This window comes from Macrosteles quadrilineatus, unplaced genomic scaffold (genome assembly GCF_028750875.1).
Source record: "Macrosteles quadrilineatus isolate MER2022 unplaced genomic scaffold, UCM_ALF_1.0 Scaffold_7__1_contigs__length_78375512, whole genome shotgun sequence".
NCBI classification, from domain to species: domain Eukaryota; kingdom Metazoa; phylum Arthropoda; class Insecta; order Hemiptera; family Cicadellidae; genus Macrosteles; species Macrosteles quadrilineatus.
In genome coordinates this window covers 67,010,033-67,037,393 of record NW_026542600.1, presented here as the reverse complement: position 1 = coordinate 67,037,393, position 27,361 = coordinate 67,010,033, and the positions used below count along the sequence as shown (strand labels likewise).

Sequence of the window (27,361 nt, the reverse complement as noted above, 5' to 3'; positions counted from 1 at the left end):
TTGTATGTTGTTCAATCACCAATAATAATTTTTGAATTATTTTGTAAATTTTTTGGAAGTTGTTTGTTATTCTTATTTGTTTGTCAGCCATTAGAATCATTTTGTTAAATCATTTTATTTAAATGGCTCTGACATGAAATAGGTCAATAAAATAACGTTTCGCTAGACTTTGTAATTTATGTATACTAGTATATTAATCAACTATTCAAACTTCTATCTACGGAAAGCCTTTAATGGTCTTTGGAACAGCCAACGATTTCAGCTGGCTTTAAAACAGCTGTTTTAAAATTTGCAAACGTCAAAACTATTTTCTTTCATACCAAAAAGCGTCGACGAACAACAGACGCCAGGCGTCAGCTGAAAATTATTTGATAAATAGGCACTTTACCTTAAAGTTCTGTTGCCAATATAATTTTTGATGATAATTTAAGTGATTTGCACTAAAACTGAATCTGAGGACCATTTTGTCAGTATGTGAAATGTTTGTTTCATTTTGAAATTGAACAACATGCCTCCTTACCTACGAAGGATTGTCAAAACAAGCTGTACCCAAGATTATAAATTCCTGTTTTCTCATGTGAATAGCCAAGTTATTCATGTTTTCGCAGTTTTATAGAAATGTCAACGAAAGAACTTTACACCAAGGTAAGAGATAAATACCACGTCCATTCATATTAGCTATTTAATATTAATACTAACTTGAAGTTGGTCTAGGCCTAGCTTGACATTGTTAGTCTAGCCTAGTCCAATATTAAAGCCAAGGATTAAAAGTGCCCTGTGATGTTACTTAAAACTAATAGACTGTTTAGATATATTTCTCAGCTTAAATTTATGTATGTGTGATCACGATTATATGTAGGCCTAACTGGATTTAAGCCTACTTGCACCAGACTTTATCCAACTTGCATAATGATCCCTCCATCCAGATTTGCTTGTTACAAATACAAGTTTGAGTTTGTTTCCACAAACCCACACATATTCAAATTTAATGGACCAGACTGTTAGAATAATGTTAATGAAGGTGTCATCCCCCAGTTGTGCATTCCGGCTCCAAGCACAATTCATTTCCTTGAGCCCTTCAGGCTAATATTTTGCCTTTTAAGAGTAACATCATCAAACTACTACTTACAACTAGGCCTATTTTAGGCCAGTATAATTCAACAAATTCGGCAAAACGCTACATCTGACAATTGCAGCAGCCTGGAAGTCATGTTTTAGAATCTTATGTATCTAGTGCATTAGAAAGGTAAGTTAGATTTGATTTAGGCCTACGACCAAACACCCAAGCAATCTCAAGAGTTGGTTAGGAGACTGCCCCCTAGAATGAGGTTAGGAATCCTATCTCACTCATGTCTGGTGTAGCCCACAACCATTGGCTATTGGATACTGAAGTAGACGTCCCATCCCATGGACCAGCTGTAGCCAATTTTTTTTTAAAGAAGAAATTTTTTTGTGTAGTTGTGTAACAGTCACAGAATGTGTTAGTGACTAAAACTCTATTTTCTACCTTATTTTGTGTTGCTAGCCAAGTTGATGGGTCATAACAGCTGCTATAGCTCACAATAAATCATTCCATTAGTTTGAATTGGTAAAAAAGATTGTGTATTCAACAGAAATCGGTAATTTAGATCAGCACAATCTGTTGATGGCTCACATCAACTACGATGATTTTGGCTAAAAAACTGGCTACAAATTTAACATGGGGATGGAATGTCTAGTTGTCTCATGGGTAGTTTACTTGTCGATGGCAAGACATGTGGGAGAGGCTCACTTCAAATAAACCGTAGATGGCTCGGGTGGAAGTTGACAGGATGAGTGAATCATTTGTTAATTTTGCCTTATATCATACATTTAGTAACTCTGATTTATCTTTTCTGAGTGTGTGTCTACTAAAACTTGTTTTAAAAGAACTAGCCTAAGAACTTTGTGTAAGGTGTAATAAAATTAGTGGAACAAGATGATGGAAAAGTGCCAAGTAACGTGCTATCTTTAATATTTACTATTGCGATATAAACAATCTAATTTTTTATAGTAATAAAAAGTAAAATTTCCAACAATTTTAAGCTTAAAAGTATACATTATTCATCTCTAGGGCCCAAAGTGTTTATTTTAAACAAGTTCTAGTTTAATTACCGAGGTTTGGAAAATAAGCAAGGGGGTTTACGTAAATAACATCAACACAAGTTGAAACATACCACAATGTGACATGATGCTAAACACAAAAGCGTTTTAACTTCAATGAAATGATATATTTTATCAATCTGTACTATTTTCTATAGCAAAATCATTGAACGAATTACAAAGTCTTTAAATGTACAGCTGATGTCCTTGACTCCAGCTGATTCTTTTTTGCCCAGCGGAGTAAAATTATTTCTTTACCCGTGCAAGACTTGTAGTATAACGTTGTAGTATAACAAAAAATATACACCCTGTCCATATAAAAATATGATGATAGTCTACAGATACAAGATACAAAAATTTTATAAAACCAATGCAACATAGACTAAAATTATTACATTTATCCCCACAATATACGGGGCCCAAAATTTATAATACCGTAAGGTGCCTTCAACAATGAAAGAAATTGATTGCATACCGGTACCTATAGAAAAAAAAAGAAAATAAAATAAAAAAAGAATACTTAAGATATGGCTTATGGATTACGTTCTTAAGATATGGCTTCATTTTATTCACTGGAAGATTTCCTTACAAAATATGTATAATTATTTTTAAGTACGGTATTCAATATTTTGGTTGTTGTTGTTACAATAGATTTTAGTTTTATGATAAATCACCTGTAAATCATTGATGTAACGTGATGATTATAATAAATAAATAAATAAATAAAATAAATACAGATAAATGGTTAGTAAATAGAAAAAAATTGTTGGTATTCATGAACATCCAACCATTAAAATAAGCGCAAATTTATTGTACCTTACATAATTTTGGTCCCATCTGGACTAGTTCCATGACAATATTCAAGAGGAGTTTCACCATATCTTACAATTTTGATTGAAACTGCATCCCAACCAAAAAGAAACTTTAAATCTAAATTTTCAGTAAAATTAAATTTATTTTTGTCATTTAAAAAATTAGGCTACCTAAAAATTGCCTTATCTCTAATCAAAAAGAAATGAGTTTAATTATTACTTTTAATAATTACAAGAAAGTCGATCTATTTAGCCTAAATATCACTCAATCGTTTTGCCTAATAGTCTCATCTATACTCAGTGTAAGATATAAGTTAGCAACCATTATAATGAAAGTATAAATTTAAATAAATTACTTATATAAGATGTACCACATACGAAAAGATGTCGAACACTGCTACCCACACATAACTAAATGTTAGCTTGTCTCGTCACCAGTTTTATCCCAGTTCTGGATTGAACAGTAATGTAAACATGAAATGACCTTGGAGGCACCTGTTCTGTTATATAATCTCCATGTGTTTAGTCCAGTACAGTTCTAGCCTTAGTTCGTTGCACATGTTTGTCCAGTGTGTCCGTGCCAGTGTGTTTATATGTGTCACCTGTTTCATAATCAGTTCTTTTACATGTAGTCTGTGAATTTTATCCAAAGTAAAAAAAAGCTGCATTAAACTGTATTAAAAGCGTTAATTAATATATTTTTAGTGTATCAAATAAATAATTAACCTGATGTAAATTTTGAAATCCAAACACGTTTGTATACATAAAACAACTATAGTAGGCTACACATAATTCTAATCAAATTACAATTTTAAACTAATATTGTCTTAAGATTTTTATGTGAAGCTTATGAAGTTTGTTTTTCTTTATTCATTTATTAATATGTCAGTTGCGATGTTAAACCCCCCAAGAATATAAGACTTTTTAAATACGATTAATTGGTCACATATTTAGGCGTTATTTAGGTACCTTAATTGATCAAACTTGTTCATGTGGCAATGCAGATTACATCTGTCAGTCTCTGTAAATGCACATTTGATGACTGGTGACACTTCATTCGCTAGTGCTTCGTTGTACATTATTGAATCCTAGTTAGCATTTCGATTAGCCTTAGACAATGTTTGTTGTAAGAAAGTGAATTTATTTGATTACCGTCAATCTTTAAAGACTACTAGCTCATAATAAAAATTAATCTGCATTTTACTGTACTAAATTTGTACTCGATAAAAATACCTATTCAATAGTTAGATTAAGGAAAATTGAATTAATGATGCCCCACCCCACTGACAAGTTATGCTGTTTGACTTTACCTAAAAACAATAACAAAAAATCAAAATTAAAATATCTACGTTTTAAGTAGTAGAAATAAAAATTTACTCTGTGCATATTTACACTTAGGTACATTTTTAGTAAAAATAATTCTTAGTAAAAAAAAATAAATAAAAAATATATGTTTGTATTTTTTAATATTATTTTCTGTGTTGGACATCTCCAAAATTAATTACTTAAAAACTAAAATATTTACATTTTAATTAGCAGAACAAACTTATATTAATATTGTTAATAATTACATTTAAATTTAATAGTAAAAATAGTTTATCTTTATTTGTAACAAAAAAGAATATCCGTTTGATTTTTTTAAATATTATTTATTCTGTACATGCATTTTTGTGATGTATTTTTTAACCAATCATTGTCATAGAATCTATATACAATATCAGCTGCAAAGAGCCATAAAGATAGAAAGTTTAGAGAGAACTCGACAGTCTTTAACAATCGATCATCCTATTTTGACTGTCACTCTTCTTACAATCAAAAACAGCCTTGCAATAGTGAATAAACAAAACAATTTAATCCAAATCACACTAGTAAAATAATTTAAGCTAGCTCCAAGATTAAAACAGTTTTTTGCTGAATTTTATTTTATTTCTGAACAAGCAAAAAAAAAAAAAAAAATAATAATAATTAACAACTAAAAGTTGAATAATTTTTACTTAGGCTATTACTATTAACAATTACAATTTCCCCATCATAAATTAATTCAAAATCTTTCAACACAGTTTTATCCATTTCAATTAACATAGCTTAAATAAAATTTAAGCAAATTTTAATTTTCATGCAATTAAAATTTTAAACATAATTTATCATTTTATTTTTCATAATTTAATTTAATAGTTAATTTTTTAATGCAACATTTTCATAACCATTCTCTCCTATATTTCATAGAAACGATAAAAACTGTTTCTTTTTAAAAATTTCAAATATTTATTTAATTGCAGTGGTTAGTGTTAGTGTCAGCAGATTCAGTGACCCATATCTGGGTGTTTTCGCGGCGGGTGCGGGTGCATTCCCACTGTAATGCGACCCCCGTCTCGCTAGTGCTTCTCCTCTCAACCTGATCTTTTGTGGGCTGTTGAGTCGTACTCTCTATATCAAATTTAATTCTTGTCTTTGCACAGTAGTGCCCTCCTTTTTGTACAATAATATTTATCATGGAAAACTAGAGAAGTTTACCACTTTTATGAATACTTCAGAATTATATTATTATTTGAAATAATTGCTTCAGAAACAAAATATAGTTAGATGACTCTTCAGCCAATATGAAAAGCGTTGGCTCACTCAGTATTGAGAGGAAATATTTTGTTGTGAGATTAATATTCTAACACCCAATAGCTTAACTTAATTTTTTAACCCTGAACATAATTCACCATGCATGTTATAATATAAAAACCTACCAAATTTCAATATCATTAAAAATAAAATAAATTAAAGAAAAAACTTCTGAAGACTAAAAATGAACTAAAGGCTAATAATAAACATATGCCTATAATGTAGTTTTCAAAGACTCTAATCACTTAAAACAAACTTATCTAAGTCATAACACAATTTTTAACTGTGGCTAACTACCTACATCTTAATTGTTAGCATACTTCTGCTTGTCATAACTGACTCAAATTCATTTAATACACAACAAATGTAGTCTAAAACACAATTTTTACTATTACCTAAATCATAATTTTCACTATATTTGCCACCAAATTTCTAAAGTATTGAACATTTTCATACTTAGATGGCATATAGAGATTTAAACAAAACTTTTCTTCTCTAGTCAATCTCAACCAATGTAAAAATCAACTTGGCGCTGTCTAAGTAGTAGTGATTAAAAAATAAACAATGTGATAAAAGATTCGATGGTGACCTGTTGCCCTCAACATCTATTGGCTTGCTGTGGATGGAATGATGAACTTCTCAGTGTGTTTGTGTATGCTTTGTCTAAGTGATGTCAGACTTTAATAAAAAAATAATTGTGGATGATTATTACAAGAGGTTTCTGTTGTGGCATCAAGCAGTTGATTTTAAATATTTGTACAAAACTGTAAGTACTTGACCATTAAGTTGCTATTAAATATCAGCATTTTAAAATCAAATTAACATGTTATACAAGCGATAAGCTTAGATGGTTTTGTCTGTGAATTTCTTTTTTTCTTCATAGGCCTATAAGCTTAAAATCCACAAGTCAATGAAAACTTCAGTTACAACATTTACTTGTATCTATCACCAATATTTCCTTAGTTTGAAAGAAAAGAATCAATAGGTTTTTATCCATTTGTTACATTGTAACTTGTATTTCTTGTACCAGTAATTAGGTTACCCTTGATGTTTGTATGTTGACACAGGCATTATTATCCTTTTCCTATTCATCTAGTAATTGCCCTGTAGGGAAATAGCTGTTGTCAGAGCCTTCAAGTTTTCATGTTGTGACCTAGGTTTGAGACCTATGTACTCTTTGTTTAGAGTCTTTAGAAGTCAAAATTTTGTTTATTTAAATATTGAGGTTGCAAAACAGCCCAATTCAATCAGAGGAAAGGACAAATATTGTTTGTCCAAATTTTAAATGATTAAATTTGTATTTGTTAAATTGTTACCTAGTTCTATTTGTATTCTATGTAAACTAAAAAAGAAATGAAGTATTATTTTTCACAACATATTAACGCTGGTTTTCATTTGGGTTTAATTGAATATAACATTTATACCCTACAAATAATTAGGAAGCATATTGGTTTCTGCCTGAAAACCTTACATTTTAAGCCTAGTTTTAAGTCATAGTTTTCTTTGAATATTCTATGTTATGGCGGTAACATAAAAACAGTATTTTTTCAAAATATATGTGGCCTAGTGTTGAAGAGAATATGTCAACACTGCAGTTTTGATTCTAAATTTGTTATTCAAGTATTGTGTAATGTCCGTATTTGATTGACCCATATTTTTACCTAAACCAGCTGAATCACATATTTTCTTTATGTAACTTGTTATGTAACGATAAAATCCTCCAGTAAACTTACATAATTATTCTCCTGGCACTTTGCCTAACTGGTAGTACCAAGGCAGACCACACTTGACCATTTTGTGCTCCAGCTTTTGAATGAAGTCACTCACATGAGTTGTTTGTATATAAACATCTGTTTTCCTGTTTCCATTTTTCTATAAATGTTTAACAACTAAATGTAGAAACATTGAAAGTTTGTGTTTTAATAATCAATTAAAAAAATAAAGATACATTTCCATCTATTTGGAAAACGGTAATTATTTTATTCCTCATTAAATTGTTAATTTTCAATAATAATCTTAGTGAACCTCTTGAGGTAATGATTTAAAAGGGGTTTAGACAATAGGAGATAAAAGAGGCAGAATAAAAAGATGGGACCGATAGCTTTGTTTTTCAACAATCTGTCACAATACAGTTAATATTAGGAATTAACTTTAATGTTTGTATTCTACAAAATAATTGACTGACTGTAATAATTTGTTTACCTTATTGTACAAGATTGCACAACTATAAGCAGCAAACATAGTCGTATTCGTTTCAAAAGGATTTTAAAATGTTTGTGTTTGTAATATATTTAAATGTTTGTTCTTTTCAAATTGAGTAAGTTATTAATTTAAAAAGCTGATTCTGACTAGGATGTGTGTTTGATCTAGTGAATGTAAATGAATTCTTAGTCACAATCTTTTCAAATGAATGGCAAACAATTGTTTGATGATAAGATTTGTCTAGATTCTATTTAAATGTTAAAATATTTTTTTAATTGATTTTAACTGAACCAAATGTATGGAAAATATGTTGTACATTTTTCAACATTTTTATATATTTATATAACAACTTGACTGTGGAACGCTAGAGTAGATTTTTTTGTTTTATTTTGATTAATTTAATAACATATTGTAGACATTTAGTGAGGTTTCATGATAATCAAACTTGTTGGCATTAAAAAAAATCACCATACTTATTTCAATTACACAGTATGGGAATGAAACAAATCAATGCAGTGCAACGCTAAATCAGAAACTACAGTCAGTATGTATTCAGAACAATAGATTGCAATGTTGGTCTAAACAGTCATAGAGTTTTTATATCACTAGAGTTACAGTAATGTGACTGTTGACTGTTGATGAGTCAGACGTCAAACTTAGTTCTATTATTGTTACTTGTGAGTTACCTAACAATCAAATATTGAAATTTGAAGATGAATAATTTGGTACAAAGTAGTGGAATGTTCATTAAAACATGCAATTTACATTACTGTTATCCATGATTATTATTTACATGGACTAAGTATTCAATTTTCTGGTCGATTAAAGTCTTATAGAAATATTTTGTACCATGACTACAAATTCTAGTTCTAGCCATGGTTGTGGAGGAAGCTGGTCTAGTGGTGCTTGAGGCATTGTTCTATGAAGTTGTGGGTTCAAATTCCGCCAATCTCCAATGGCTTTAGCTATGTTATAATGCCGCAGTCATCAAGGCCTAGTCTAAAGTAATATGTAAATCAACGGTTCTGAGCTAGAGCCTTGTGTCCTAGGAACACTAGGCCTAGGATAGGAAGGTGTGACGTACAAAAAAAGTTCTAGCCTCAATATTTTTCTCTTAAAAAAATTCTACAAATAGAAATTACAACAGTGTGTGTGTTTAATCTGAAGTTCCTGACAGTAATGCTACACAATAACGACTTAGAACATTAACATACAAGATATTTACTGTGTTCGGCTAAGATAAATCAAAGTTATAAAACAGTGAGGTTTGATACTCCTGTTACTAAGCCATGAGTCATAATGAGGAATTACTTCCTTTACAAGTTCATCATCACATTATGTAACCTCTCTATTCATGTAACCACGCACCATCATAGTTCAGATTTACCGTTGCACCTCTTGTTATATAATTTTCCAATTTTGATTTAACTTTGCTCCTTAGTTATAATGGAGTTTAATTATATAAGGTTTGTATCTTATGGCTGAGCTACGACCATTGTTCAATATTTCTTTATACTTCAATGCCAATTTCTGGAATAATGGTCCTACCAGTGGTTACATAAAATGTCTAGAACATATAATGTTTTTTACAAAATAGGCATGGTTGAGTTTAAGCTCATTCCAGAAACATTTTTTTTTTATCCCATTTAAATGTGATTGTTATACAGGGTGTTTTTTTTATCTAACTAAGTAAAAAGTACTTCAAATACATTTTAATGACAACAAGCTGTGCAGGGATTGTTAGTATCCCTGTTTTTTTTACAGTACTACATTGCCAATCCTATGATATGCAGTGTTGCATAATAATAAATTCCCAATAAACACTAAACCTCATAATGCAACGCATATCAGCTGATTGGTAAAGAAGTAAAGAAAACAGGGATACCAAAATAAAAACTTTGATTTGTCGTTTAACAGTGCCTCACAGTACTTGAAATATTTGGGTTGTGTTTTGATAAAAACACCCGTATAATAAGTAAATAAGTTCAGTTTGACTATTGAGTTTACTTGAATACTTCTTGAAAAACTATTTTATTGATTTAAATTGACAATTTTCTACAATAAACATGTTAAATTGGTAGAAATGTGTATGTGCACAGATTGTTTTGTGGACTCATAATACCTAAAATTTGTGAAAGGTGAGAATTGAAAAATATAGAAATACTGTAAATAAAATTTATTGAAAAATTAGAGTTGTATGAACTAGAAATAAATAAAAAACAACTGTAACATATTTTTTCCTGATTTGGCAGGATTTCAACCCAGGAACACAGGGACCGAAGTCCGACGTTCTATCTCTACCACCAGCTCTATACCAGCTCACTCCCCATAGTAGTTACACATTAATGCTACTGTCCATTCTAGAGCTTTATATTTGATTAATATCATTAACCCTACACCAAATAACCACTTTATTTTACATCCTCCAAATAATGTCTTTCAAGTATTGATTATTGTTCTTTTAAGGGAATTTAAGCATTTATATACTATAATGTGTATTACAGGGGGCTCGAGTATGGATACCTCATCCAGAGTTAGTATGGGAAGGAGCGGAAGTTGTAGAAGATTATGTCTCAAAGATCCTGAAAGTTAAGACAGAAGATGGAAAAGTAAGTAGAAAACACAACACAAAAACTACCCTAACACTGGTGAAATGGAGAGCTTATACCTGTATTTTTTTCTTTTATCAATTCCTTTTCCATATGTTGTTTATCTTAAAATTTGAAGAACAATTTATATACAGCAGACAAACTTTCACAATTTTACTGCAAGATATACAAAAAGCATAACCAGTGCCGGCCTTAGGGATGTGCGAAAAGTGTGGCCTAGCATGGCCCCGCTCCTTTGGGGTCCCCGTGTTTGGTGCAAAAAAGAAAAATTTGTAAAATGTCCGTTACGTAAGTTATGAAAAAATAAAAAGAGTAGAGTATAAATACTATACATTGAGATTATTGTTAGTATTGTTTGAATACTTTTTGGTTTAAAGGGGCCTCGTTTTGAATGTTTGCACTGGCCCCGGGCACCACCCAATGTCGGCTTAGAGCAAAACCAAAACTGATCCAAATTTGTTATTCAATTTTATCAAGATACTAAACCAACCTATGAATTCTAACTCTAAATAACAGCAATATAGTAATTTGTGTTTGATTACTGGTTGATTTACTGAAATTTAGGCTACCATGTCAAAATCGACTAAACACTTTCATTCAGTATTCACTGACGTTTTGGCCTCGATGTGGAGTGTCATCTTCAGGATGACTTGACTTCCGCAAAGTTGACAAATCAAGTAGTTCGTTGATTTAAACACCGTCGTCGCACAGAGACCATGAATCAACAATATGTTACCGGGGAAGCCCATCCATCAACATTCATTGAGTCATTCATATTTTAGATCAAAACGCTAGATGTTGGATCCGAAGAAAATTTACCTCATCTAAGAAATCCTGATATACTAATTGGGGAAAATGATCTCACATCCTTATCATATCTGCACGAGCCTGCAGTCCTTTACAACCTGCAAGTTCGATTCTGCAACCAAAATGCCATCTACACCTATTGTGGTAAGTTCATTTAAAATACTCCTGCTGCAGCAAACCTACAGACTAAGCGAACTTCCATTTGCCTGATTGGATTTCCATATAAATCTGTTTTAATAACATTAGGTTTAACAATTACCTATGTTTGCTGATACAAGGCCCCGGACAATAAGGTGTGTTTTTTAATAAAATATTATAGCTTAAATTAAAATAAAATAAATAAATTTACCAAAGTTTGATTAAAATATATGAAAGATGTAAACTACAATAGTTTACTTATTGTCCATAAAAATAACATGGAAATTTAAATTAACAGTTTTTTTTAATTTTCTCCGTAACCAATAGCCTTACAAAATCACTTCAATATAGACTACTAAATTATTTGTTTTTCAAGCTCTTAGAGAGAAATTGAGAAATTTGATGTTTTTAGGGTAAAAAATAAGAAAACCCTATTTTACCCCATAAAACCCCCATAAAATCTCGTTCCCATGGTCCAATCATGCTGGTTCCCGAACTAGTTTGAATAAACGTTGGTTTACACGTTTGCACCAAAGTTAATCAAAATCGGATAATTTTTTCTCGAGTTATCAATGACTTTTTCTTTTATTAGAGTAAAATGGTAGGTCCTTTTCGTGATCCCTGGGACAAGATAACTGTTGAAATTTCCACTGGAAGCCCCCTTATAATGAACTCTATACAAACACCTAATAAGCAGTTTCATACCTGTTAGGCACAACACATGTAATGTGCTATCTCTGTAAGTGAATCTCTTTCATTAAGTGGATATGGTTCATGGTGCAGAAAAGTGTTCATGACCAATTAAGAAAGCACACTCTAATGTGTATGCTTCTTCTGTTCATTTAAACAATTATGTATAGATATGATTTACCATCTATAATGTGATAATTTCTTTAGAGGATAAAAAAATGTATTTTATATTATACAAGCCTTACAAATTATAACAACACACATATTGTTACTACATTCAAAACAATCACGAATAATTATTTGGTAATTTCATAAAGTATTTAATTTATTCCTGATAATGATGTGAATAATGTGAATTTTGTACATGCACTTTTTTATCCTAAGACGCTAGGCACGAGCCTGGGATTGTTTTTCACATTACTTCAGGCTAGACCTAGGGGTTGCGGCATTATCACTTAGATAAAATCCATTGGTGATTTGGCGGGATTTGAACCCAGGACCCCATAGACCAAAGTCCCGTGCTCTAACCACTACACCAGCTCGCTCCCCTAGGTTCATGTACATGCACTAGTGTTGGCAGTTGTTACACTATGTATTGTGCCTTGTTTGCAGTCTACGCTATCTTCAATAGCTTAACTTGTTTGGTTCAACCATTGGCTAATAGATTTTTTAGTAGACATAATGGACCTGCTGCAAACTATTTTTGTGTGTTACAGTATTATTGTGTAAAATTAAATACTTTTTTCTCTGTTAGTTTTGTTGTGTGACATCAAAGATGCTATAGCTTACAGTAAGTCTGATATGGTTAGCAAGTTGGAGTATTTGACGGTAGAATTGTACTCTATCTGTGGCACAATCCAACTGTGGGGATGTAATCTGTAGTTCTATCAAAAGTCAAAGGTTCAACTTTTGTCACTCTTATGTCTTGCATTAAATTATTTTTTTCTAATTTTCTTTATCTCCCGTAAGTTGTGTATACTTTAATAAACTTTCAGTTCTGTTTGTAATGCAAGTTCGTTGTACCTCAGGTATCGTGTTGGTCGCCATCAACCCGTACACAGATCTGCCGATCTACGGGCCAGACACGATTCATGCCTACCGAGGACAGGCCATGGGTGATCTCGACCCACACATCTTTGCGGTGGCTGAAGAAGCCTACACGAAAATGGAGAGGTATGTATAAACTATCATTGGTGCAAGTGTTATGCGCCGCTTGCGTTCTTTTCTGTCAAAGACTAGTACATATTTGTAACTAATTTGTGTTTTGAGGTTGGTCATATAGTTAAAGTTTTGTTATTCAGAAAAAAACTATTTGTTCAAAGGTCCTGAGATAAAAAGTTATATTGGGGCAATACAGTACTACAGCTTAATGTTATGGTAAAAAACCTTGCCCGGGTCACTGAGCAATATTTGCAGTAGCTGTAACTGTTCAATTAAATCTAAATTTAAATTATTAATATTGGAATTTTTTATAAGCTTTTTGACGTTTTTATTTTTAACAGCAGTTTTACTTTTATTAGTATGTTTTGTGATATGTAATATGATTAGTAAAATGCATCAACTTTGTACCTAGTAATAAAAATTTTGAAATCTCATACGCAGAAAGGTAAAAAATTCTAAAATTTGGGTTGGAACCAACATCTTTAAAACCAAAGTGTTGATATTGTAAAAGATCTAAAATGGAAGGTAATGTGAGTTTTTACCCCTGTGACACCACTTACATATCAATAGCAGCTTGGTATACTCACTCTTTGCTTTGCTCGATACAGCCACACAAGGGCCTGAGGGCAAATACAAGGTTAAAAGAGGTGCCAACCTATTTATCTCTACTATAATACGAGTAACGTTTGCGCACAATGATTTCAAAACCAGATCCTATGATTTCCTTTAAATTGTTAGGAATATCTTAGTTTCAGGCTAAAAACAATATCCAAGCTATCCACTGTTCTGGGAAAATTAATTTTTCGTTAAAAACTTTAAATGAAATTTCAATATTTTTAACATTGGTATTATGGATAGCTAGGTAAACAAGACAGCTTTACGAAAATGTAAATAAATGAATTGCAACATGTGCTATGACAAATAATCTACAGTGCAGTGGCAAAATACTAAATACAGTTTACTTTCCCAAGGACATTCCCATAATACCATTTAGCATTGGTTATTTCATACATTCGGGGTGTTTTATTAAGTAATGGGATAATTACGACTGTTCAAAATCGTAGAACATTTTACTGCAAAAGATTATACACAAATGCTGAACTAACAGTATTGAAAAAACCCCAAGTAATAAAGGACGTTCTATAGCTTTTGATGATACACCACCGGATTGGGTGCGTTGTTTGACAATCCCACGGATTATAAAAACGATATGGATGATAAACAAACAAATGACCCAAAAATAAACATGTTTGTATTGTTATTTCAATACAACAATCAAAAAACCTCCAAAACATATGTTAAAATGGTATTATTAGTATTAGGTTAGTTGAATCCAGTGACGTAATTCTTTTATGATTTTGATCCATACCGTTTCTGTTCTAATATCCGTGTATGATCCCATTGTTGCAACGTTCTGCGATCCAATGACTATCATGTCAAAACCAGAGAGTGCATAATATTCGTAACTCGCAACAATGTTGGTCAACATCTGATATGATATTATCACAAGTTTTACTCGTTGGTAAAGGTGAGGTTCGGGTGGTGGCTGTTTAGTGTCTGCATCATCGTTTCGTGCTCTTGCTCCTGGGCTTGTCTGAAGATAACAAGAATGTCGTCTACATATCTAACATACAGTTTTACATCATGATTCTTTCTTAAATTCTTTAACATTTATTTTTCCTGATGCTGTAAAAATATTTAAAATATTGTAAAAATATTCCTGATGCTGTAGATTAACCACTTACCATCTTTTTTATATATTTACCGTCTTGTGAGTAACAGTATAAGCGTAAATATATGTTTTAAGTGTTATAAGACGTTTCTCTTATATACTTTCTGTAAAACATTGTGCACATAGCACCAGTATGTTAGCATGATCAAATGTTATTATAGACTGTATTTTATAATATCATGGAATTTGGCACTATCTTTATTTTTTAACGCCTTCAAATTAAACACCACGAGCAATGCTTAGTCCCCTGGTACTAATATTTATCAGATGAGTATATGAGACCTGGGCCCTTCTCAGAGTGTCTGCAGCCGTAAATTCTTACAAAATGTATTTACTTGGAATGACAATTTCCTCTAATTTGACTGTTTTTTTTATGTTTCCAGGGAACAGCGTGATCAGAGTATCATTGTGTCGGGAGAGTCTGGGGCGGGGAAGACAGTTTCAGCTAAGTACGCCATGCGGTACTTCGCAACAGTCGGCGGATCTACCACTGAGACTCATGTGGAGAAGAAGGTTCTGGCCTCAAGTCCAATCATGGAGGTGAGATCTTTATATTGTACATTGTAGAATATAGTTTCATAGTTACAGACCGTTTCACCGTGCTTGGCGTGTAGGGGAGGCAGTGCGAGAGAGACAGAAAAATACAAAAACGTAAACATAAAGCAAACTAATATGACAGCTGATACTAGTTCACAACTTCAGTATTTGAACGTGACTGTACCGTACATCGAGGCGTAGTGGGGGAAAGCTCTCAGTGCGCATGCTTCAGCGAGGCCCCACGCACCGTGACACTATCTGTAACATGAATTAGGACCTTTTATTTAAATTGTAGTTAAGCTGTCAAATAAACCTTCCTAAGTCACTGTACATGCAATACGATATACTTCATTATATCCATGGATTTTTTCTGTGTTGTCCGAGCTGTCAGATGAAGTTCACTGATAGACATTTCTATGAGACAGAATAGTCTATGAGCTTAGTCTCAGTCTAGCTACTGATCATGCCGATTCATTGTGGGGCATAATGTCTGCTAGTAAACATCAATTGACAATATGGTTGACACTAAAATCGATCGATTCCGACATTGGGCACAAAAGTCTAAGTCTACGCAATTATTTATTATATCCCTTTTATAATTTTTGTGATATTTTTTTATGGAGTAGAAATATGTTTATTGCCCATTGCAAGTCTTGACGCAGAACTAAAATCATTGTCTTATTAGTTTAAGCACATCCTTGTACCTTTTACCAGACGATCTTGAGAATATTTCCATCTAGATCAACTGGCATGCGGATAAGCAATAAGCAAAGTTGAAAAGGGGATTTACCTGGTTCCCACAGATCTATTTTCCTCATTTCAAAGATAACGAAGTCAGTTTCGAGACCCAGTTTTATTGTTTATAATTTACCTTGGTTGTAAGCTCATTTGCTAAAAGTAATATATATTATTGCTCTAAAATGCATTCTATGAATAATGGGACATGTTTCTTGACCCTCTATCTACAGTGGCTGATAACTGGCCAGTGCTTTAAGGCCCAGGCCAGTCCCAGGTAGACGAAGGTTCAGGAAACAGGCCCCTTCATACAGACTATATTCAATTGGGATATGTATTTTATTGTTACGTTTTTATCTTCCTAAAGCGTTCAGAGTACAAATTTGTAGCACAATTGTTTAAAACACCTAGAAATATCCTAAAATACCGTATTTTTAAACTCTAGCTATAATTTATCTAAATAAAAATCGTAAATCTGCCCCATAACACAAAGACCTGTTACCAAAGACTTACTACATCAACTAGATAAATGAAAGAAGCATTATGTAATATATTAATATTACTTAACCCTTTATCCTCTATCGGCCATTTCGCAACCGCATCATATTACGGCTCCCCCCCCCCCAAAAAAAAAGTTATAAAAAAATTGTATTGGGAAATTTTATTTTATTATTTTTATTATTAGTAGACTATAATTTTAAGTTAAAATACTGGTAGGCTTAATGGTCTGCATAATAAATTAAACTTAGGGCATGGGGGCGGAGCCCTAAAATGAGAGTCAAAAGGGCTAAACCTTTATCATTTACTGTATATATTCTGATTACAGGCAATAGGTAATGCGAAGACAACTCGTAATGATAATAGTTCAAGGTTTGGAAAGTTCATAGAACTGCAGTTTAGTCGCACATACAACATCATCGGAGCCAGCATGCGAACGTACCTACTGGAGAAGTCTCGTGTTGTCTTTCAAGCACCAGAGGAACGCAACTATCACATATTATATCAGCTGTGTGCTGGTAGAGAGCAGTACCCTGACCTTCACCTAGGTGAGTTGGTTCAAATCTTACTGATCACCAATGATTTATAGCCATGTGATAGATAATTCAGTGACTTGTGATCCGTGCGTTATACAGTATTTACAAACTGGTGATTCGTATCCCACCTAATGCTGTAGGCTCACATATTTAGAAAACACAAAACAACAATTGAGGTGAAGACTGAACTTTTTCTAAATTGGAGAACTCTCTTTTTTGCTCCTAACTAGGTGTTTGCGAATAGTAGGGATGGGCCAATTCAGATTCTCGATACCTCGATACCTTCAATACCAGTGGTATCGAAGAATCGCCAATACTTGATACTTCGCTTCATTGTACTCGATACTGATTCTTAAAAGTTAGGTTAATTATGATGCTAAATTCAACTGTCATTGAAGTTTGTAAAGAGTGGCACATCATAGTTTATTCGGAATACTCTGAAGTAAGCTAATATAAATAATTCCAAGTTCATTATGCCATATTTGTAATAGTTTTATAATCCAAAAAAGCTTGCATTTGCATTTCACAACGAGTAGCAATGACGGAATGACAATCTGTGTTCAGTTGACAAACTACAACACGACAACAGTGACAACTAACAGAATGAACAACAGAACTCTAGTTGTCGCCATGTTCTACTTTAGATCTAATAAAAACGTAAAATGTTCTACGTTTAAGTTTTTTTTATAGAGTGTTCACTTTGGATCATTCGACCAGGTAGTTTGATCCCACACTGTAATATGAGTTCGTTTGATCCATTAGAATAAACTATTGCATCCCTTAGATTAAAGGCGTTCAAATATTCGCTGTCGTCAACCGCGTTCCTAGCTACGGTATGGATTTTCTTAATATTAAAATATCCATTAAAAAAGTGTGAATTATTTGTATGATTTAAAAATCCCCATTGTATTTGATTTCCTCCAGGTGAGGCAAAGGCATACAGATATCTCAACAAGGAGGCTGAGATTCCAGGTGTGGACGACAGTCAGTGTTTCCAGGAAACCATCTCAGCCTTGGACACACTCGGCTTCTCTGAGCGTAAGATATCTGATATCTTTAAAGTTTTGGCATCCATTCTCCATCTTGGAAACATCCAAATTTGTGGAGCAAGCGACATGGATGACAGCTCTATATCGGTAAGCTAAGTGTATATTTGATACTTTAAAATACTTGAAAGTGCAAAAAGTACGTCAAATGACACTACATTTTTTGTTTGAAAATAATTATTGGTGATGTCAGGTTTCTGTTTTTGAAAGATTATTTACCAACTTTACGATCACTAGTAAAAGATAAGTTTTCAAGGCCTTTTGAGATCTGGAATTGTATTCGTATACTCTGACATTTGTACAGTTGTACAGTTGGGTTTTCTAACTTCTTGTAATGTTTTGGTTATCAGTAGTCGCACACCTAAAGACTCCAGATCCTTTGTTCTTTAGTTATTGCAATAAAAAAGGGCCACTAAAAATGCATGATTATTGTAATAATAAAAGTGACAGAATACATATTTTCTTAGAATAACTAGAATATTAATTAGTTAAAAAAAAAAAAAAAATAGCAGTTCTCAATGTTTATAACTATTAAGATAACAGTCATTATCATTATCCTATCCCATGTCACTAAATCTAAGCCAAAACCAAACACTACTCTGTTCAAAAGCACTGACACGTAACATACAAAAATGGCCGATCTGTAAACAAATTGCACCAAAATGACCTACAAAACTGGCACTACAGACAGTAACAAAGCTCCGTGGTGAATGCTGGGCTCATGCCTAGGCAATGTTAGGGGAGCGCAGCTACATTTATAGTAGACCAGGTGAAGTGCTATTGCTCAGGTACTACAATTATAGTAGCCTGCATCAAAAGTTCCAATTGTAATACTGTACCTCAATTTGGAATCAAGTCAAGAAATATATCGTTTAAGATGAGCAAATCATTTAGCTGTTTCTTCTTGTAATTAATTTTAGATAGCAACACAAAATTGCCTAGCACTCCCATTTCTTTGTAGTTGATTATAAATATACTGTTTTCTTTGTTTCTACACAAACGATGCAATCTAGTATTACTACCTCTGGTTACTCTTTCCTTTAGTCACAAGGTCTATTTTATTTTCTCACAAGAGCAATAATAATGTTTCAATGCTTCAATGATTGTAAATGGATTATAAGAATGAAGGAGGTGGATGGGCAAACTACAAAAAAGTGCCTGGATGCTGGAAAGTACTACTTTGATATCCTGAAATTTTATGAACATGAAAATCACAACCACAACACTAGAGCATCTATTTTATAAAGAATTAACCGTTGTATAACTTAGCTTTAAACTCGGTACTAATCCCAAAGTTTCCTAACAATTGTTGTTATGTTTCTAAATGTATTTAGGCCTCAGATGTACATTTAAGAGCTTTTGCGGAACTGCTCGGAGTGAACGTGGACCAGTTCCGAAAGTGGCTTTGTCAGCGAAGGATTGTCAGCAGAAATGAAAGCTTTGAAAAGCCCATGACTCTGTTTGAGGTAAAGTATATTTTAAATCAATCCTGCTATTTGTACATAGGTAAATATATGCTATTTGTATGGGTCTTTACACAAGTTCATGCTTTGTGTGTATGGTCTACTTGATTTTATATCTGTGACATTAATTATTTTATTTTACTAACTGTATAAATGATAGTTTTCTGACAAACAGTAGACTTAGTTATTTATTGAATTTAAAAGGTTTTGAATGGCTTTTATTGAGTTAATTGATTTAACTTTCTCTCCTCCCACATACTATATGGAAAAGTTATTGTTTTTTGTCAAAAAATTTGAGTTTTGGGTGGAAATATTCATTTTGGGCCCACCTAAACCCCATAAAAGTGATTTTTGACGTTATTTCTGTGATAAAGTAATTAAAAATTTAGATTTTCACAAAAATGGCTCGAATGATTTTGATCAAAATTTAGTATGTTGTGGTACTTTTAACTATAAACAATATGGTAAAATCCCCAATGCTGTAAAAATTACAGTTCAAAAGCTATGGCAACTTTTGTGACTTTACTCATAACATACCATAGTTACTCCCATCGCTGGCTCATTCCAAGGAGTTGTGGACAAGATAATGGGAGAAATATGTGTTTGCTGATACCGTTTATTTAATTGGTGGATGTGTACTCTATGAAGTTCATCCGACTTGGTAAACACTCTGTGGGTTCTAACACTATTGATTACCAACATAGTTGCATAGTCTTGTTGAGTTGTATTTTTGCGCTATACTCGGTTCACAATATTTCGGCAGTTTGAGGAGATGTTCCCCCACCACTTTTTTGTACTTATTGTATGTTGCTTAATCAGCTGTAGTGCTATTATTTTAAAGGCAAGGATAGAGTGTAGGGATGTGTTCTAGGGGATGTGTGTAGGGTGTAGGGGGGAAGTGTAGGGGGGATTTCTTCCCCTAAAACCACCTAAATATTGTGAATGAAGTTTAAACAGAAAGCCAATAGTAAATGTGTAGTGATAGGGTGTATGATTGTATCTATCTGCGACCTAAAAATGAATACTTTAGTAAATGTCACACTTGCAACATCTTACCATATTTTCAGAATGTTGTTTTGTTCTAGGCCTCAGGAGCACGCGATGCCTTAGCCAAATATATTTATGCCGAGTTGTTTTCTTGGATTGTGGAAGTAATAAACCGCAGCCTTGAAACATCATCGGGAGCCAGACACAAGTTTATCGGAGTTCTTGATATCTACGGGTTTGAAACATTTGAAATCAATAGCTTTGAGCAGTTTTGCATCAACTATGCCAACGAGAAGCTACAACAACAATTTAATCAGGTATCTTAAATGTCCAGTTCAATGATCAGTTTGTAAGTATATCTAGGATCTACCTCCACAACTAAATGTTAAAGCTTACTTCAATTGAAGTTATCAAATTATTAATTATTTTTATCAGTGGTGGAAATTTACTATTAGAAGTAGGGGAGTGAAAACCACCTGAAAGGCATAAACATTACGAATAAAAATTAATTTACATTATATTAATTTATTGTTATATCCCCCTAGGTGAAGCATTATAGCAGTTTTTCTGTGTTCCATCTTTAACTGTAGTTGTCTGAGACAAATTCCTTAGGGGCTTCAATTTCAACATCATAATCCATTCTAAATTATGGAGGTTTTTTTTAAAATTTATAAATCTATTTATGATGATTCAATTTTCTTGACAGTTGATCCGTCATAAAGTTTAATAAAACAATAATTAATCACAAAATACAATATAAATAAAATAATATACGTTCACACTTTTGTAGGAGGAGTAGTACATTCTTAAATTTACACATTTACCAGATACCGTATCACTCTTGTGTGGAAAAAAAAAAATAAATAAAATAATAGATAATTTGAATGTAGAGATACTTTACTATAGTTCGGCCGCTTAGAAAACGACCTCCTCCAGCATTGGTTTAGCATTAGCGCGCAGGTCATTTTCTAAGCGGCCGAACTATAATCTGAGCTGGTAATTTTTTATAAATTTTTACCCATATAATGGAAATCATGTATCTCAATCTTGTGAATTACAAGTCACAAGTTAGTGTTCAAGTTAGTGAAAGTTAGTGTTCATCAAAATATCAAAACAATATGCCAGTATTAAGTTTAGAAATAGGTAAATTAAATAGTTAAATCAATTTTCACATAAAGAGGTGAAATAAGACCAAATATTTAGAAAAATATTGTAATCACAAAAACAACAACATGTAAATAGTTACACAGGTTACAAGTTGAGCAATATAACTTCATGTTACGCAATCTAAATTTTCAAACATTTCTTGTTTGGTTGTCTAGCACGTATTTAAGTTGGAACAAGAAGAGTACCTGAAGGAAGACATCGAATGGAAGTTTATTGACTTCTGTGACAATCAACCATGCATTGACTTGATTGAGACAAAACTTGGTATCCTGGACCTTCTGGACGAAGAATGTAGGGTGGGTAGAACTGTTTTATCATAACCGTCACTCATGGGTTAACACTTAACTGAATGGTTAACAGAAATTCCTTATTAAATGATTACAATTTAGGAAAGTTACGCTGATTTTAGAAAGAATAGACTCACTTTACTCATGAATTACACATAGTATTACTTTATTTACAGTACATACTTGATATACTGAGTGATTGAAAAGTCCCGGAACGGTGTGCTTTTAAGACTTTTATTTAGTTTTAATAAAGCACTATTATAAATGTTAATGTTTTAAGAAGATGACGAAGCACCTGTGCATTTACCTGTCAACTCTGTACGTTATGTGCCAACTACCAATAAACATGATTTGATTAGATTTATTTAAATGTATTTTACTGTGGATTTACCTATGAAAATTAATTACCAATCGTTTTCAGATGCCCAAAGGTACCGACAACTCGTGGGTAGAAAAACTATGTGCAACATGTACCAAATGGCCTCACTTCACAAAACCTAGATTTGGTAAGTGTAAAGACCTACATCATAAATTTTTTCCCCTTCCGGATTCTATATTCATACCACTCAATAAATAGATTCTGGCTAGAACATTGTAAAGATAAGGGTGTATACCGACCTGGAAAACCGGGAATTATGCGTAAATTTCGTATTTTACCGAGAATTTTCAATTTGCCGCGATTGCGCATGAAGATGACAATTCCGTGACTGCAGGAGACAATTATAATGTCCTAAAGGCCGTGGGATTTGTTAGTGATTTACCGCGATGGCGCATGACGACGGGAGACGACGATGACGTTTCCGTGACCGCGGGAGACGACGATGATGTTTCCGTGACCGCGGGAGACGACGATGATGTTTCCATGACCGCGGGAGGCAATAAGGATGTCCAAACGGACGTGGGATTTGTTAGTGATTTTGCCGCGATCGGGCATGACGACGATAGTGTATCCGTGACCGTGGGAGACAAGACGTTTCCGTGACCGCGGGTGATGACGATGATGTTTCCATGACCGCGGGTGACGAGGATGATGTTCAAACAGCCGCTGGATACGTTTGTGATTTTGCCGCAATCGCGCATGCGGACGATGACGTTTCCGTTACCGCGGGTAAACGATAATGATGACCAAAAATATTTCTAGACAATGACTGCGGGAAATTATTTGAATTAAGCTATGATCGAGGAAAATGATGATAACTTTACTGTGATCATGGTAGACGATTATAATGTTTCCGTTACCGCTGATCAATATCAGGATTTTTATGACGACCACGGAAGACAGTTACTGAGTGAGATATTCAGGATTTTCAGTTATCGCAGAAAACGACGATGGTATCTTTATGACAGTGTTAGATGATCACGATACCAACGTCGAGTTTGGCTTGACCAAAAATTTCTAAATGGCACACTTTTAGAAAGTTTTATTTTTATATTTTTTGTAATATCTTCATTTACCTTTTTACGTGGTATTTATTTAATGTGTTTAGAAGGGTTTAAAACTTAAATTGGCTACATGCAATTTTTATAATTTCTGCATTAATTATTTCTGTAGGCCACTTGAAAAAAACCATAACTCCAAAATTACATACTACATGAAAGTACATAGAGACAGGGGTTGGTGTAGTAATTTTATTTCAGAAAACACAGCCACTCAAAAAAATTAATTAGTTTAAATGTCCTTGTTTTACTAGATATATTTTTTGTAAGAACAAAAGAAAGATTAAAATACTGTGTGCTTAATTTTACAGGGAACAGCGCTTTTGTGATAAGACATTTCGCTGACAAGGTGGAATATGAAGCTACTGGGTTCCTTGAGAAAAACAGAGATACAGTTATTGAGGAGCAGGTAAAGTGTTAGGTTATCAAATAAAAACCAAAAACTATAATTACATGCCAATATAACATTAACAACTGCATCCACTACTATTCTAGCCAGCTCAATTTTCTCTGTGACAATTAGTTTTGTCATAGTAGCTGAAAACAATGTGAAGGAGAATCAGTGCTCTCACCCTAAATAGGTAAAAAAATCACTTTTGTTACAAGGTATGTTCTGTGATTACAGATGACAGATGAGTATGTAGAAAAGTGTTAAGAGAGGGCTGGACATAGCTCAGTGGCTCCCGGCCATGGGTGTCAATTTAACACTGAGCCCAACCCAAAATTCCCTGTTGTCAGGACCATGTGGGTTTCATTTTTTGTTCACAAATTCCTAAAAATATGAACAGGAATCGAATCAGTTATAATTCTGCTATATAATTTGAATATAAAAATATATAATTATTTCATTTTCCATAAGGATTTGTGATTATTTGTACTTGTATATAAAACTACTGACTAAGTAAAAAATTATGAATCAAATGATTAAAGAGCATCTTTTTGTTAGCAACTAAACTGAGTCAAAAAACAATTTTTTTTATCTTTTACATAAAGATAAAGATTTTTTTTGCCTTGCTTGTCGACCTAGTTCTAGTTTGAATATATCCTGACTGTTGGCAGCAACACCGTTTACCGACAGAATATCCGTTTCATTTTCGAGCAGGCCCGCCTAATATGATTCAATTCAAACAAGCCGTACTATGTTTCACCAAAAATTGGTTATATGGGATCTATTGCAACTCTAATTAAGAACTATTTTTTTGTGATATTTATCGCTCGGCAGCAGTGATTCCGAAAATCCAGGTCGAAATCTTTCTGATCAACAATAACAATTTGCTATTTGGTGATACCTTGCTCTGGTGATTCAAAGCTTACTTTACTGTGGGTCCAGTTCCACCTCTCAAACGTAAAAGAATATACATCTTAGTTAAGAAAGATGGTATTTGTATAGAATGCCCTTACAAGAAAATATATAGGATGAATTAATTTATTCAGCTTATGAAATGTATTTTGCTTGAGCTAATAACCAGTATAGTTTTATTGATCTCCATCACAGGTTGAAGCTCTGAGAAGTGGGGACAATAGATTAGTCCGTCACTTGTTCAGAGATGAAAATCGTCTTGCCCCTCCAACCAGCATTGGCACACCTACTCCAAGAACAAGAGTTACCCTTACTTCCCAGAAGTCTGTCACATCTGCAGGTCCTTCAAAAAATAAGAAAACGGTAACTTATAAATTTATTTCATTGGTGTAGACCAGTGGTTAGCAACCTTTTTAAATGTGGGGACCACCTATTTTGGAAATTAAACTTTGAGGCCCATTTACTAAATACATAAGAAAAATAAATAAAAACCATAACGGATAAGGAGTATAATATATTATAACCAATATACCCTATGACGTGTAACTCTTAGTAAAATATGTAAACAAGGATTAAACAAACAAAGATATTAAGAATTCATAGATAAAAGAACTTAATTTTATTTACTTTGTTACAAAACTGAACAAGTTACTTCGACAAGTTAATTTACTTTGTTACTTTGATACAAGTGTTCAAAGCGAAAAGAAAAAACTCAATGGAACTTTTGGCATTGTTTGTCACCTACAGAGTCAATATCGGTATTGAAACTGGATGGTTTTAATCTTAAACCACTTTCAGTTTGACCTAATTTAGTATAAAACTGTATGGTAAATGTATTTGATAAATGTTTCAATGTTTTAAAAATGCTTCAAAGGTCAACAAACAGTAGTATAAAAATAATGTGCTGTACATAAAGTGTGTGTGCGTGGCTGTCTTATCAATCCAATAAAAAAATATTACTATCAAACTATATTGTCGTTACTAATATTAAGAGTTAAGTACTAACCCTTTCTAATCTTGAATGTTTGTGTGGAGTGAGCTGGACAAGTAGAAGGTTCCGAGGTCAAATCCCGCCAATCAACAATGCCTTTATCCATGTGGTAATGCTGCAACTCTTAAGGTCTAGCCTAAAGTATTATGAAAACGGTACCAAGCTAGCGCCTTGTAACTTGGATGTAAAGGTGAAACATAAACTAATCTTGAATGATTTGGTTTTCAGGTAGGATCACAGTTCCGTAGTTCATTGAATGCTTTGATGTCAACGTTGAATGCAACAACACCACATTACATCAGGTGCATCAAACCTAATGATAACAAGCAGCCCTTTGAGTACAACTCAACAAGGGCTGTTCAGCAACTTAGAGCATGTGGAGTTTTGGAAACCATCCGAATCAGTGCTGCGGGATTTCCATCAAGGTAAATTAAACAATGAAAGAAATATGCTGATTTAAAAATGCATCAATATAGCATTTTCCTTATAACATTTTTAGGAATTTTTCCTAATGTTAAAAGGGTTGTATTTTTTGTACCCTACATTTTATATGTTTTTTTTCAGCTAAACAACATTTAAATTTCTAACAAGTTGGAGTCACCAATAAAAGAAATGAGGCTGAATGTTTGAAACGAATCTTTGCATTTGGATAGCATATTTTTCTACTAGTCTAAAATAAAACTATTATATAGACCACAAATAATAATTTGAACAATACTCTCAGGGTGCAAAATTTACGTAGTATACTGTTAAGAATTTGTAACACATTCATTATTTAAATTAAATTATTAGTTACTGGAATTTTCATATATATAATGTTGCACAGTTAAACTAGCCTAGTAACAAAAGTCCATTTGAAATATAAATCAAGGTAAAGAATTAATAAATCCCAGTTTTCCAACACACCTAGTTGAGTGTTTTCAAAAGCTACAGAGTTAGTTGACTGTTGACATATGACACATATAAAAAATGGGGCTGTTTGAAAAACATAATAAAAAAAACCTATATTCCTAAAATTATTTAAACATTCCATAATCTGTTTCAGGTGGCCATATTTGGATTTTTTCAACCGCTACAGGGTTCTATGTCGATCGAAAGATATTAAACGAGACAATTTGAGGGCAACCTGCGAGTGTATTCTAGTCAATTTTATTAAGGTAAACAAAATTGTATTTCGGTAATCATATCTTTAAATAACCTAAGCTCTTGGATTCAATTACTATCAACTATCAATTGAGATAGGGACCTAGGTGCATATTTAAACCCAAATATGAGCGAAGTATGGGTGTAGAATGGATTGAGATTACCTATAGCTTTATGTATTTATGTATAGCTTTGTTACTGACTAAGATCAGCTGTTTCATTAAAGAAGATCATTTATGTAAAGCCAGGACAGCTGGGTCTAGTTTCGAACCATCAAAAGCTACTGACTTTTCTCAGGATCGATGCGACAACTTCAGGCTTCTCCCAGTTGCTGTTGTCATTATAATCTCAC

The 27,361-nt window shown here is 33.0% G+C and overlaps 1 protein-coding gene across 4 annotated transcripts in view; it reads left to right on the top strand.

Annotated features, from left to right (window-relative positions):
- Nucleotides 1–336: 336 nt before the first annotated feature.
- Nucleotides 337–27,361, top strand: part of LOC128997754 (unconventional myosin-Va) — a 66,012-nt gene continuing 38,987 nt past the window's right edge. Inside the window, exons 1-16 of one of the 4 annotated variants that reach the window (XM_054423413.1) lie at nucleotides 3,476–3,584; nucleotides 6,043–6,309; nucleotides 10,250–10,354; nucleotides 11,137–11,305; nucleotides 13,018–13,162; nucleotides 15,266–15,422; nucleotides 16,981–17,200; nucleotides 18,113–18,324; nucleotides 19,569–19,700; nucleotides 20,783–21,001; nucleotides 22,007–22,147; nucleotides 22,560–22,644; nucleotides 23,887–23,984; nucleotides 25,071–25,238; nucleotides 26,095–26,291; nucleotides 26,912–27,023. In XM_054423413.1, the coding sequence (XP_054279388.1) occupies nucleotides 6,214–6,309; nucleotides 10,250–10,354; nucleotides 11,137–11,305; nucleotides 13,018–13,162; nucleotides 15,266–15,422; nucleotides 16,981–17,200; nucleotides 18,113–18,324; nucleotides 19,569–19,700; nucleotides 20,783–21,001; nucleotides 22,007–22,147; nucleotides 22,560–22,644; nucleotides 23,887–23,984; nucleotides 25,071–25,238; nucleotides 26,095–26,291; nucleotides 26,912–27,023 (2,256 nt within the window). In that variant the 5' untranslated portion in view covers nucleotides 3,476–3,584; nucleotides 6,043–6,213. Of the gene's footprint in view, nucleotides 646–3,475; nucleotides 3,585–6,003; nucleotides 6,310–10,249; nucleotides 10,355–11,136; nucleotides 11,306–13,017; nucleotides 13,163–15,265; nucleotides 15,423–16,980; nucleotides 17,201–18,112; nucleotides 18,325–19,568; nucleotides 19,701–20,782; nucleotides 21,002–22,006; nucleotides 22,148–22,559; nucleotides 22,645–23,886; nucleotides 23,985–25,070; nucleotides 25,239–26,094; nucleotides 26,292–26,911; nucleotides 27,024–27,361 lie in introns of those variants that run through there. The other 3 variants (XM_054423415.1, XM_054423414.1, XM_054423416.1) reach the window with 3 other exon arrangements.